This window comes from Eleutherodactylus coqui, chromosome 2 (assembly GCF_035609145.1).
Source record: "Eleutherodactylus coqui strain aEleCoq1 chromosome 2, aEleCoq1.hap1, whole genome shotgun sequence".
In the NCBI taxonomy this organism is placed as follows: domain Eukaryota; kingdom Metazoa; phylum Chordata; class Amphibia; order Anura; family Eleutherodactylidae; genus Eleutherodactylus; species Eleutherodactylus coqui.
The window spans coordinates 44,078,467-44,093,839 of record NC_089838.1 but is presented as its reverse complement, the minus strand read 5'-3'; the positions used below and the strand labels follow the sequence as shown (position 1 = coordinate 44,093,839).

Genomic DNA, 15,373 nt, shown 5'->3' with positions numbered 1-15,373 from the left:
ATAGGCGGACACAAGAGCTTATAGTCTATGAGGAGGAATTGGGGGGGGACAGGAGCTTACAGTCTATGAGAAAATAGGGGGGACACAAGAGTTTACAATCTATGAGAAACTGGAAGTAACAGGCTATGAGGAGGAAATAGAGGGACAGAACTTACTGTCTATGAGGGGAATATAGGAGGGACACAAGAGCTTACAGTCTATGAGGAAATAAGGGGACGTGAGAGCTTACAATCTATGAAGAACAAGGCAAACACAAAAAGTTTCAGTCTATGAGGAGGAAATAGGGGGACACAAGAGCTTACAGTCTATGGCGAACTAGGCGGACACAAGAGCTTACAGTCTATGAGGAAACTGGGGGGACACAAGAGCTTAGTATCTATAAAGAACTAGGCAGACAAAAGAATTTACAATATATGAGGAGGAATTATGGGTATACAGTGAAATTAGGTCCATGCAGTGCATGGTATACAGTGAAAGTTAGGGTGTGTGCAGTGCATGGTATACAGTGAAGGTTTGGGGGGTTTGTGGTACATGGTATACAGTGAAGGCTGAGGTGTGTGCAGTACAAGGTATACAGTAAAGGTTGCGTGTATGCAGTAATTAGCATACAGTGAAGGTTTTGTGTTTGCAGTACATGGTATACGATGAAGGTTGGGTGTGTGCAGTGCATGGTATGTAGTGAAGGTTGGATGTGTGCAGTACATGCTATACAGTGTAGGTTGGGTGTGTGCAGTGCATGGTATGTAGTGAAGGTTGTGTGTATGCACTACATGGTATGCAGTGAAGGTTGGGTGTGTGCAGTGCATGGTATACAGCGCAGTTGGGTGTGTGCAGTGCATGGCAAGCAGTTAAGGTTGGGTTTGTGAAGTGCATGGTATACAATGGGTTAGGTGTGTGCAGTACATGGTATACAGTGAAGGTTGAGTGTGTGCAGTACATGGTGTACAGTGAAGGTTGGTTGTTTGCAGTGCATGGTATACAGTGAAATTTGGGTGTGTGCAGTACATGGTATACAGTGAAATTTGGGTGTGTGAAGTGCATAGCATAGAGTTGGTTGGGTGTTTGCAGTACATGGTGTACAGTGAAGGTTGGGTGTGTGCAGTGCATGGTATACAGTGACGATTGGGTGTGTGTAGTGTATGGTATACAGGGGGTTGGGTGTGTGCAGTGCATGGCATGTAGTAAAGGTTGGGTGTGTGTAGTGCATGGTATACAGTGAAGGTTGGGTGTGTGCAGTGGATGGTATGTAGTAAAGGTTGGGTGTGTGCAGTGCATGGTATACAGTGGGTTGGGTGTGTGCAGTGCATGGTATACAGTGGGTTAGGTGTGTGCAGTGCATCGTATACAGTAAAGGCTGGGTGTGTGCAGTGCATGGTATACTGTAAAGGTTGGGTGTGTGCAGTGCATGGTATACAGTGAAGGTTGGGTGTGTGTAGTTCATGGTATTCAGTGCACTGTGATTGGCAGCAGCACTGGCTGGAGTAGTTTGCCTGGCAGAGAATGATGTCATTACGGGGAGGGCGCTCGTTCCTGGTCCTCACATTGATGCTCTGGAAGAGGAGGGAAGAGAGGCTGAGCTGCTTCAGCACATTCATCTCTTGCTGATGGAATAAGGCTATTTGTAGCATCTGAGATTCGGGTAATCCCTGCAGCCCCCCGTCCTCATCCTCCCAGCTGCCCCCATGTGACTCCCTGACTGACAGCCGCACACATCTGGGGATCCGTCTATTGTCTGTCGGCTGACATTTCCCTTCAATGGTTGCTGAGAGAAGGGCAGGAGCCTGCAGCTCAATGCCTCCTGTGCTCCTCTGTCTGCTGCTCCTGCTGCGGGTAAGACAACTCCCATCATCCACTGTAGATCGGGGGGCTGCTGTGTGTGGAGTAGAGGGGGGTGTCAGAGGTTTATGGGGTTTTGTTATAATGCTTCTAGATTTAAAGTTTTACATTTGTTGAAATTTTCCACTTCTTCATGTCTTCCTATTGATTGAGCATTCAGCCCCCACCAACCCCGAGTGTTACCCCTCACACTTGGTTTAATACCTCCTGCCCACCCTATCTGATATCCTTCCACATTCTACATGTTACCCACCCTGCTTACTACCCCATTGGCTCCAAAGACTGTGTGTTACTCCTCACCTGTCCCTTTCTGTTGCTTCTCAGTATGTATGTTGCCCTGCATTGGTTTGAGACACAAGTAGGACTACTATATGTAATGATATTGTATAATATCACCATGGAAAGACTCAGCTTAAGGCCCAAGATCCAAAACTAGATCCACATTCATTGGCCCAAAATCCAATACTAGATCCACATCCAATGGCCCAAAATCCAATACTAGATCCACATCCAATAGCCTAAAATCCAATACTAGATCCACATCCAATAGCTCAAGATCCAGTACTAAATCCATCTCCAATGCCAGAGCTGATACTTTGATGGTCAGAGATAAAAACTGCCCTAAAGCAGCAAAGTCTAGTCACGTGGGAACTTCTATTACTTGTTTTAATGTATGGCACTATTATATCCAGTGATATAACAATCATACGATCACACGTGTGTGTTATATGGGCATTGTATGGCACATTCGTATCTCTGTTGTGTGGCATTATGGAGCACAAATATTAATGAAGAATCGAGAGGGAGGCGAGGTGCATAATCTGCTGGTTTGGGATGTGCCGCGACCCTTCACCCTCCTGTTTTCTTTAATAATGAAGCATCTTGACTCTGGAATGTTATAATAAGACGGAAGGCTGTAACCTATAAAGCGCCGGCCTGGGGGAGTCAATGTACCATATATGCTGAGGCCATTACATTCTCTGTCCCAGGCCACAATGTGCAAGATTGGGATTATTGGGGGCGGCTTCAGTTTAGCGTGGTTTTCTCCCTGTGATAATCACGCCCGTATAAAGGGACAAGATGAAAGCACTGATCTCTGTGGGATTTCAGGTTATTTTCCCCACCACCTGTTTTCCCAGCCTTGATTTGCATGACTGGGAACAGATATGACCTGCCCTATCTTATCCGCTAGTAGCTAAACTACGTGCGCAAAAGGTCGGCCGGCCCTGTCTTCCTGCAGTAATTTTAAAACTCAACAATGCTCCGTATCGGGACTGCAATGTGAATAAGCCCTTATACACACTAAACATATGAGCGTGGAAAACATGCCGTATACACATGATACATATACACGTGGAGAAACACGCCTTATACACATGATACATATACACATGGAGAAACACGCCTTATACACATGATACATATACATATATACGTGGAGAAACACACCTTATATACACGTGAAGAAACATGCCTTATACACATGATACATATACACGTGGAGAAACACACCTTATATACACGTGAAGAAACATGCCTTATACACATGATACATATACACGTGGAGAAACACACCTTATATACATGATGCATATACATATACACGTGGAGAAACACACCTTATATACACGTGAAGAAACATGCCTTATACACATGATACATATACATATATACGTGGAGAAACACACCTTATATACACGTGAAGAAACATGCCTTATACACATGATACATATACACGTGGAGAAACACACCTTATATACACGTGAAGAAACATGCCTTATACACATGATACATATACACGTGGAGAAACACACCTTATATACATGATGCATATACATATACACGTGGAGAAGCAAACATTATATACACGTGGAGAAACACACCTTATACACAGGATACATATACATATACATGTGGAGAAGCACACCTTATATACGTGATACATATACACGTAGAGAAACACACCTTATATACACGTGGAGAAACATGCCTTATACACATGATGCATATACATATGCACGTGGAGAAACACACCTTATATGCAGGATACATATACATATACACGTGGAGAAACACACCTTATACACATGATACATATACACATGAAGAAACACACCTTATACACATTATACATATACACGTGGAGAAACACACCCTTTACACATGATACATATACATATACACTTGGAGAAACACACCTTATATACACGTGGAGAAACACGCCTAATACACATGATGCATGTACGTATACACGTGGAGAAACACGCCTTATACACATGATACATATACATATACACTTGGAGAAACACATCTTATACACATGATACATATACATATACACCTGGAGAAATACACCTTATATACACGTGGAGAAACACACGCCTAATACAGATGATGCATGTACATATACGCATGGAGAAACACGCCTTATACACATGATACATACACATGTGGAGAAACACGCCTTATACACGATACATATACATATACACGTGGAGAAACACGCCTTATACACATGATACATATATATATATATATATATATATATGTTGAGAAACAAGCCTTATACACGTGATACATATACACGTGGAGAAACAAGACGTGAGCCGCCTGGCAAAGAGCTGGGAGACATCCGGGCTTATTTACTATGCAACAATTTTCTGGTGCAAATTAGGCCAGGATACTGACTTACGTGCTGTGCAGCACATTTACTGTTTTTATAAACTTCCAGTCACTTTTTCTAATCTGTCAGGAAAAAGGGCGTGACCTAAATTGCACCTAACATTGCGCAAAATTGCTGCAAAATGCACCATAAATTTGGCGGAAACTAAGCCAATTTATAAGTGGTCTAAACTTGGACTAGACAGTCTTAAAATTTGACATATCCATCATTTAGCAGAGCCACTATGATAAAGCTGGCACAGTTTAATATTGCTTAGTATAATATCTAAGGCCAAAGAAAGCCCCCCGTCCATGCTGTTCAGCCTGTTACCCCCAATGCTGATCGAGAGGAAGGCAAAAAAAAACCCCAATGAGGTAGAATACAATGTTCCTCATTTAAGGCAAAAAAATCCTTTCTGACTCCATTCTGGCAATCAGAATAATCCCCGGATTACCGACCTTTCTGAGTAATGAATGATGTAATATGTAATATTGTAACACTCAAGAGAGACGTCCAGAATTTATACTCTTATATCGTATCACCATCACCAACTCCTCAGGAGAGAGTTCCACAGTCTCACTGCTCTTACAGTAAAGAACCTCCTTCTATGTTGTGCAGAAACCTTTGTAGTGGCCCAGAGTTAGGGCCCCCACAGCACTTATTCAGCTACCTCATGTGGAATGTCTATGTGTGTCTATGTAGGAGGTATGTCAGTGTTGTCTAACTTGTGTATGTCTGTACCCCATCATGCTAACCTGCTCTGTGTCTTGTCACTTGTCCGAGTCTGAGTTAGAATTGGTCAAGGGGTGGGGTTATGTTTAGTCAGGCTTGAGAGAAGAGGAGAAGTAAAAATGTAGTCAGAGAGGAAGGACGTGAAGAGCCAAGCTTAGGCTCAGACAAGCCAGTCTGAGCCAAGCAAAGGTAGAGTCCAGCCTGGGTTTAGCTCGGGAATCCTCCAAGAAAAAGGGTGAAAGACGAAACGTGGAGGCAGCCGTGAGAGAGTCTTTTTCCTCCATGCCTAATTGTGGAAACAAGCCAGGGCAGACTCTGCAGACCCAAGAAAAAGGACAGACCTAGAGATTGTGAGTGGATATTATTCCGGCTAGGTCAGAAGTTGGCGTGTCTAGTAAAGAAAGTGAGAGACCGTTAGCTTCCCTCCATTCCTCTATTCCTCTATGAACAACCATCCAAAGCAGCCACCAGATAACTTAGACTGGTGGGCGCATCTTCCCTAACGGAGAGAGAGTAAGGAGTTAATGCCTGATACATGTGTAACCAGCAAAACTTTTGAAGTTGTTGTTATTTGTAACATCTGCAAAGGGTGAACTGTTTCATGATCTTTCAAGTGTCAAGTAAACCATGTGCCTCCGGTTTCACCAAAGCTCTTCGAGTACTTTCCTCATTACTTGATACTATGAGGCACTGGCGTCACGTGGAACTTTTACTACTGTGATTTCTAGCCACCCTTTGTGTGATCTGTCTACTGCAATAACGTGACTAGGCCTGAGTTATAACAAACTGCTCGAGTTACATCTGCCGACTCCAGCCCGTTGTAGTTTCTTTCCCCTAGATGTAGAGAGCGCCCCCTTGTTACAGTCCTGGGTATAATAGATGATGGGAGAGATCTCTGTACCGACCCCTGATATATCTATACATAGTTATTAGAGCGCTCCCTTGTTACAGTCCTGGGTATAATAGATGATGGCAGAGATCTCTAGTTTTGTATGATTTGCAAATATTGATATCTTACTGTACAATCCTACCAGGTCATTAATACATATATTTTAAAAAATAGGATAAAATACTGCCCCCATGTGGTACCCCACTAGCAATAGTGACCCCTCCAATACTGCCCCCTGTGGTACCCCACTAGTAATGATGATCCTTCCAATACTGCCCCCTGTGGTACTCCACTAGTGACAGTGACCCCTCCAATATTGCCCCCTGTGATACCCTACTAGTAATGATGATCCTTCCAAAACTGCCCCCTGTGGTACCCCATGAGTAATGATGACCCCCTCCAATACCGCACCCTGTTGTACCCCGCTAGTAATGGTGACCCAATCATAGTATGTACCATTATAACCCCCACTGCTGTCTATCACTGACCAGTTACTTACCCATTTACACACATTCTCGCCCAGACCAGACATTCTCATCTTATATACCAACCTTTTATGCAGCACAGTATCAAATGCTTTGGAAAAGTCCAGATACACAAGATCCAATGACTCTCCCCAGTCTAGTCTAGAACTTACCTCCTCGTAGAAACTGATCAGGTTGGTTTGCCAGGAGCGATTTCTCGTAAAACCCATGCTAATACAGAGTTATACAGTTATTTTCCTTGAGGTCCTCCAGGATAGCATCTCTTAGAAACCCTTCAAACATTTTACCCACAATAGAAGTCAGACTTACTGGCCTGTAGTTTCCATGGTCACATTTTGACCCCTTTTTGAATATCGGCACTACATTGGATATGCGCCAATCCGGTGGAATAGACCCCGTCACTAAAGAGTCCTTAAATATAAGAAACAAAGGTCTCTGTATCACATTACTTAATTCCCTTAGTACCCAGGGGTGTATGCCATCAGGACTTGGTGATTTGTCTGTTTCAATCTTCTTAAAACTGTTTTGCACTTCTTCCTGAATTAAGCCGGGCTCACATGCGTGGATTCCAATTACAGAATCAGCGATCAGCTATCGTGCGGGGGATCTGCGTCAAAACGCAGGTATTGAAAAGCGTTTACTTTCGCTTTTCACTCGTATATGGATACGAATTGCGTATTCCGTGAGGGGAGGAAAATTGGCAGTATGCTATATTTTGTTGTGGACTCTGCGGGGGCCGCCTCGATTGAAATCAGTGGAGGTTTTCCAACATGCACCCCATACGCCATAAACACTGCGCATGCGCTGTTGGTAATTCATCATTGTTAAGCGACGGCGTGGGAAATACAACCATTAAAAAAAAAAAACCTGTACTGTGTATGACCGATGGCGAGCCTCTGTGGTCATGCACATTACAGAAAAAACAGGTACGCAGGGTCGCCAGCCAGGCTCACAGCCAGAATCTTCTGCGGGCCTCCCATACACAGAATCCGGTCCGCCCTCTGTGAGACTGGAAAGAAGGTTTCCACACAACATAGAAGGGGGTTCTTTACTGTAAGAGCAGTGAGACTATGGAACTCTTTCCTGAGGACACGGTGAAGGTGATACGATATAAGAGTATAAGAGGGCTCGAGTGTTACAATATTACATATCACTGATTGCAGAAGGGTCGGTGATCCAGGGATTATTCAGGTTGCCAGTTTTTTTTTTCCTTAAATGGGGAAAATGACCTTTTTTTGCCTTGGCAGCAGCTGCCTGACGCTGTTTGCTCCAGTTAAGCTTATAGTTATAAAATCCCCAATTTCTTTTCCATGTCAGTGTTTCCCAGTGGTTTCCCAGTGTATAATGGTGACATGTATATCCATCCCATGTGCAGAACCTTACATTTATCAGTGTTACCCCTCATTTGCCGATTTTCTGCCCAAACCCCAACTTATCCAGACCCTCTTGCAATCGTTGTGTGTCCTCGTTAATTTCTTAACATAGTTTTGTGTCATCTGCAAATATTGATATTTTACTGTGCAATCCTTCTACCAGGTCATTAATACATTAATAAGAACAGGGGCCCACTACTGCCCCCTGTGATATCCCACTAGTAGTGGTGACCCCTCTAATACTGCTCCCTGTGGTACCCCACTAGTAACAGTGACCTCTCTAATACTGCCCCCTGTGGTACCCCACCAGTAACAGTGGCATCTCTAATACTGCCCCTAGTGGTACCCCACTAGTAACAGTGACCTCTCTAATACTGCCCCTAGTGGTACTCCACTAGTAACACCTCCAATGCAGCCCACGGTGGTTCCCCACTAGTAACAGGGACTCAATCAGGGTATGTACCATTTATAACCACCCTCTGCTTACTATCACTGAACCAGTAACTTACCCACATTCTCACCCAGACCAAGCATTCTCATATTATATACCAACCCTTTATGCAGTGCTTCTTTGCTGACGTCTTGTTTTATTTATTTTAGTTTGATCACTTTCCTTTTGCTGTTTATTGCCCCTTTTGCATCTTTATTGAGCCACATTGGTATTCTCCCATTACAGAGTCTTATATCCTCTCTGTAAGGTATGAAGCTCTCACAGTAAGTAATTAGGATGTTTTTAAGCATCTCCCATTTATTGTCCGTACTCTTATTTTTGAGGACATTATTCCAGTCAGTATGGTTTATTCTGTCAGGTCTGTTGGTTAATAGGTCCACAATGGCCGTCCCTCTAGTCAGGTCCTGTACAAGTTTAGTAAGGTAATTATCTTTAGTAATTGACAGAAACGTGATACCTTTATGAGATCCGAGGGTTTTGGCTCCCCAGTTTATATCCAGATAAGGTCCCCCATAATAATTACCTCATTGGGATTTGCTGCTTCTTCTATTTGCCTCAAAATTAGATTTTCAGGGGCTTCTGTTATATTTGGTGTCTATAGAAAATGCCTATGAGGGTTTTATTATTGTTTTTCCTCCATGTATTTCCACCCATAGAGACCCCACATGTTCATTTCCCTTTCATATATCTTCCCATGATTTGGTCTTTAAAGATGATTTTACATTAAAACAAGACACCCCCCCTTTCCATTTTTTACGATCCCTTCTAAACAGACTGTAACCCTGTAAGTTCACCGCCCAGTCACAGCTTTCATCCAGCCAGGTCTTCGTTGTTTCCATTACGTCGTAATTTTTTTCAGACATTATTACTTCTAGTTCATCTACTTTATTGGTCAGACTTCTAACATCAGTCCCCTTATTGGTCAAACTTTTGGCATAAAGGCCCATTTACACGCAAAGACAATCTTTCAAACGATTGAAAGATTGACAGTTTTAGCGATTGTTTTGCATAAAGTGGTAATGTACACTAATGTCCATCAACACATTATTAGCTTCATTTGCATCTAAAAGGGCCTCCGGGATCTTTTTGCAGGGTGCAGCATGTGGTCTGAGCTCTGCAAAAAGATCCCTTGTACTCGCACGGGTTGTCAGCAGAATACAATGTAATCTCCGACTCCTGTGCACAACTCAGCATCCCTGTTATCTCTCTCCGGCTGAACAATGGATTTTAAACTCACCTTAAAATCCTTGTTCAGCCAAAGAGTGGAAGATGGGAGCGTTTACATGCATCGATTAACCTTCTGCCTACCTCTAACTTTGTCATTGGTGCCAATGTGCACCATGACTATTGGATCCTCACCAGCCCCTCCCAGTAATCTGTCAACCGCAATGTGTCAAACTCGAGCACCAGGAAGGCAACACACCGTTCAACAATCCCGGTCTGTGTGGCAGATTGCCCTGTCTGTTCCCCCACTACCAGGACCTGTCTAGCCTGCCCTGTTTCCCATTCCCCTTCTTACTGAAGTAGACATCATGTTGCAGCAGATCCTATAATGGTATCCGCCTCATCCGCCAACTTTGCAAACTTGTGGAAGTGTTCCATTTTTTTTTCATTTTCGTTTTCCTCCTCCCCACTTTCAAAATATCCTAATTTATTTTTCAACGTAGCTATCTAAGGGCTTCTTGTTTGTTTCCGGGACGAATTGTATTTTTCAATGGCACTATTTAGTGTGCTTATAATGTACTGAATTTTTTTCACCATTTTTGGGGGGTCTTGTTTATATGGCATACAAACTGCAGCAAAAATGATGGGATAACTTTATTTTATGGGTCAGTAAGATTACTACAAAGTTTGGGCTTATTTACACAAGCGTATATATGTCGGCGTTTTCACGGCCGGCCAATATACTCCTCCATCTAAGCAGTCCGTCCCCCCCTCCCCCTCACTGGCTCTCTGCCTCTCTCCACAACTCCGGCAGAGTTCCGCTCTGTCCCACCCATTGCTGGCTATGGACAAGGGGAGGGGGTGGGAGCCCCCAACATTATAGGTTGATCTGACAGGCAGTGTATCAAGCCACTGTCAGAATTGATGATCAGGTCCTGATCCTGCTGCATACAAACCCGAACCTCCATGAGCTAACTGTACGCCCTGAAGCATTTGTGGTGCCCCAACAGTGACCAAGACACGAGGCCCATGCTGAGGAGCTGGCGGGGGTAGAGGTGGCACTTCTCACGGTGGCTCTACCAGACTCCTCCCTGGAGGGACGCACAGGATCATGGCCAAGGCACCGCTAGGCCTCTTCCAGGCAACGCCGGGTGGCGGTTACCTGAATAGATGTAGTGGACTAGATGAGTTGTCAGTGTGACGCCACTGTTCCTTTTGCACCAGCCAATCCTCGGCGGTTAAGTAAGAGAGTCCACACACACAGTTAATTTTGAATACCTCAATCACTGGGAGCGCGCAGTGACTGGAAACCTTTACTTGGACCTTTGCAGATTACATCTTTACACACCAGTGCAGGCAAGATAGAGAATGTGAGGTCAGGGAGGAGACACAGGATGACACCAGTCCTATAGTCCACGTTATTTGTTAGGTACCGCTCCTGGAAATGAAGCACTACAGGGGAGGATGGGGGTAGGAACACTCCACAGACACTCAGTATTTGAAGACAGCTCTGTACAGCAGACTCCTCACTTCACTCATTCTTCAGAGGTGGTTCCTGGTATAGAAGGCCTCAGGACACCTTTCTTCCTCTTCCATCACTTCATCACATGAGGGTTGAAGGCATCCCCATGTGGCCGGCACTCCTACTCTACTCACAACCGTAGAAGATGATGAAAGACTGCTCCCAGACACATCTCAATCACTCATATTTATAGGGTACAAACATCATGTGACAAGACAGATATTGATACATTTCCAGACATATCCCTGCCACTTTCAGACATTAACCTCTTACATGCTGCAGCTGTGCAATACACATAACAGCAGACAAGACACTTTGCACAGTGCATCCACATTAAAGAACTAACATGTATGGTTGGGGCCAGAAATATAGACTTCGGGCCACTACACGTTAATAGGCTAAGTTTCAACTGTCTAGCTTTTAGACAGTACTAGTAAATACCTAATTTTCCGTTTATAAGACGCGTTTTTCTGACAAATCTTTTGGTCAAAAATCGCACCACGTCCTATACACGAGATGTAAGTGTTCGTTGGAAACGATCCGACGAAAACTTACATGAATGTCGGCTGCAAGGTACCGCTCATGGGTGTACGGGAACCCTTAGGGCTCCGTCATAATACCGGAGCAGGGAGGCAGAGCAGCAGCGTGGAGAAGCAGGGCAGCGATGTGGAGAAGCAGGGCAGCATTGCGGCTAGGTGAGTATGCCTGCATCCTCACACATACACACTACATAAACATATACATTACACACACAGCACATATACAGCACATATACAGTACATACAGCACAGTCTACTCACAAGTCGTCTCCTCACAAACTGTTTCACGTGCCACACCAGAAAGGCAGTGGGAGATTATGGAGGTACACAAGTGGCTCCAGAGTTGGTGCACTGAAGAGGGGTTTGGGTTCCTGGAGGACTGGGCTGACTTTGCTGTTGGTTACAGGTTTTACCCTAGGGATGGGTTGCATCTCAATAGGGAGGAGGCAGCTGTGCTGGGGGAGAAGATCACTAGAAGGTTGGAGGAGGGTTTAAACTAGGGACTGATGGGCAACTAGAGAGATAGGGGGGAAGACAGTAACCTGGGACTCAGTAATGAAAATGGGAGTGGAGCAGTGGGAGGGGTTAGTACAGTTAGAACCTGCAGAATAGTTAGTAGAGATACATTTAATATAAAAAATAGCCAAACTCTTCTAAACTGTATGGTGACAAATGCTAGAGGTCTAACCAATAAGAGGACTCATGCGAGAAGTCTGACCAATATGGGGGACTAACACTGTAAGTCTGACCAATAAGGGGACTAATGCTAGAAATCTGGATTATAGCCCTTCGCCACTGGTGGATTGTAGCCCCTAGCCATTAGTGGATTGTGATCCCTTCGCCATTGGTGGATTCTAACACCATTGGTGGACTGTTGCCCCTCACCATTACTGGATTGTAGCCCCTGCCATTGTATTGATTGTAGCTCCTTACCATAGCTGGATTGTAGCCCCTCACCATAGGTGAATTGTAGCCCCTCACCATTAGTGGATTGTAACTATTCACCATTGGTGGATTGTAGCCCCTCACTAATGGTGGATTGAAGCACCTTGCCAATATAGCATTGTAGCCCCTCGCAATTGGTGTGGATATTGCTGCAGAATTTACTGCAAGTCTGCACAGATTTCACTGAGTGTAAACATACCCTAAAATGGCTTCTTTGACCAAAAGACGTTCTTCTCAAACCTCCCCAAAATGACAACCAGTCCCAGTGCAGTCCGTGTGACACAAGGCATCATGATGATAGGGACTATCAATGAAAAGAACACGTGACCCCCAACATCATCTATGAGACAAGCGGGCCGCAGCTCGGCTACTAGAAACTACTTACAACCTGCAATCTAATTAAAACCCATTGATGTTTGGCTGCCCCCTGGGAACCACTATACATATGTACATACTGCAGACATGCATATATATATGCACAGACTACACATATGTACACACTATACATACACACTAAAGACATGCACATATACACGAACACATTACACATATGTACACACTATATATACACACACACTGCAAACATGCATATATAAATGCAAACCCTACACAAATGTACACACTATACTATACATGCAGACTACAGACATGCAGAAATGCATGCACACATTGCACATATGTACACACTATACATACACACACTGCAGACATGCAGACATACATGCTTACACTACACATATGTACATACTATAAAAATATATATATACACACACACTACACATAGAATCATAGAATGGTGGAGTTGGAAGGGACCTCCAGGGTCATCGGGTCCAACCCCCTGCTCCGTGCAGGATTCACTAAATCATCCCAGACAGATGTCTGTCCAGCCTTTGTTTGAACACTTCCATTGAAAGAATACTCACCACCTCCCGTGGTAACCTGTTCCACTCTTTGATCCCCCTCACTGTCTAATATTTAATCTGTGTCTCCTCCCTTTCAGTCTCCTCCCATCCCATTGCTTCTAGTCTTTCCTTGTGCAAATGAGAATAGGGCTGATCCCTCTGCACTGTGTCAGATATTTGTACACAGCTATTAAGTCTCCTCTCAGCCTTCTCTTCTGCAAGCTAAACATTCCCAGATCCTTTAACCGTTCCTCATAGGACATGATTTGCAGACCGCTCACCATCTTGCTAACTCTTCTCTGAACTTGCTCCAGTTTGTCTTTTTTTAAAGTGGGGTGCCCAGAACTGGACACAGTATTCCAGATGAGGTCTGACTAAGAGTAGAGGGGGATAATTACCTCACGTGATCTAGACTAGTATTTCTCAACAGTCCTCAGGGACCTCCAACAAGTCATGTTTTCAGGATGTCCTCAGTATTGCACAGATGATGTAATTATCGTCAGTGCCTGAGACATTGCCACAGGTTTTCTTACTATAGGAGATCCTGAAAACATGACCTGTTGGGGGTCCCTCAGGACTGGAGTTGAGAAACACTGATCTAGACTCTATGCTTCTCTTAATACATCCCAGAATTGTGTGTTTGCCTTTTTTGTTGCATCACACTGTTGACTCAAGTTCAGTCTGTGATTTAATAGTATACATCTTTTTCACACGTGCTGCTGGTTAGCACAATTCCTCCCATTCTGTATGTGCTTTTTTCATTTTTCTTGCCCAGATGTAGGACTTTGCATTTTTCCTTGTTAAATACCATTCTGTTAAGGCCCATTTATACAGGACGAGTGTCGGGCAAATGATGCCTGACGCTCATCCCTGCATTTCCGAGCTCCCGTGCTCCTGCAGGGAGCTGGCAGAGCTGGCTCGCACACAGAGCAGCCAGCAAGGGGGCAGTGCAGGAGATTTCTCTCCTATTGCTCCCCCGCCCACCTCCATTGAGATAACACAGCAGCTATTCGCTATGGCCACTGTTTAAACTGCACGATGAGCGATGAGCTTCATCGCTCATCTTTTATGCAGCATAAAGTATGGTATGGTACATGCAAAACAGGTAGAGTGTGGTGTAGGACAAATAGTACAGGTAGACGATGGTATGGTATATGTTTAACAGGTAGAGGATGGTACAGGACAGGTAGTACAGGTAGAAGGTGCTATAGTATATGTAGTAAAGGTAGGTGGCGGCATGACAGGTAGTACTGGTAGAAGGCAGTATAGGATAGGTACTACAGGTAGCGGGCAGTACAGTACAGAGAAATGGAGGTATGGTACATGCAGTACAGGTAGTAGATGGAACAGGATAGATAATAGAGGTATAGGGTGGTATGGTACATATAGGACAGGTAGAGGGTGGTACAGTATAGAGAGAGGGCGGTACTGTACATGTAGTACAGATAGTAGGAAGTACAGGACATGTATTATAGTGGAGAGAGGGCAGTACATTACATGTAGTACAGGTATAGTACATGTAGTACAGGTAGACGGCAGTACAGTAGAGGTAGTACAGTTAGAGTATGGTACAGTACAGGTCATACAGGTAGAGGTTGGTACTGTACAGGTAGTACAAGTAGAGGATGGTATCGTCCAAGTAGTATAGGTAGTTAGCAGTACAGTACAGATAGTACAGATAGACGATGGTATGGTCCATGTAGTACAGGTGGACGGCAGTACAGTATAGGTCATACAGGTAGAGGATGGTACAGTACAGGTCATACAGGTAGAGGATGGTACAGTACAAGCAGTACAAGTAAGTAGAGGATAGTATAGTCCATGTAGTACAGGTAGAGGATGGTATAGTACAGGTCATACAGGTAGAGGATGG

At 44.2% G+C, this 15,373-nt stretch overlaps 1 protein-coding gene across 2 annotated transcripts in view; it reads left to right on the top strand.

The window, feature by feature from the left end:
• The first annotated feature begins 1,591 nt into the window (after window positions 1-1,591).
• Window positions 1,592-15,373, top strand: part of PTPRO (protein tyrosine phosphatase receptor type O) — a 72,905-nt gene continuing 59,123 nt past the window's right edge. For both annotated transcript variants that reach the window (XM_066590712.1, XM_066590711.1), the window contains exon 1: window positions 1,592-1,830. In XM_066590712.1, the coding sequence (XP_066446809.1) occupies window positions 1,756-1,830 (75 nt within the window). In that variant the 5' untranslated portion in view covers window positions 1,592-1,755. The remainder of the gene's footprint in view (window positions 1,831-15,373) is intronic.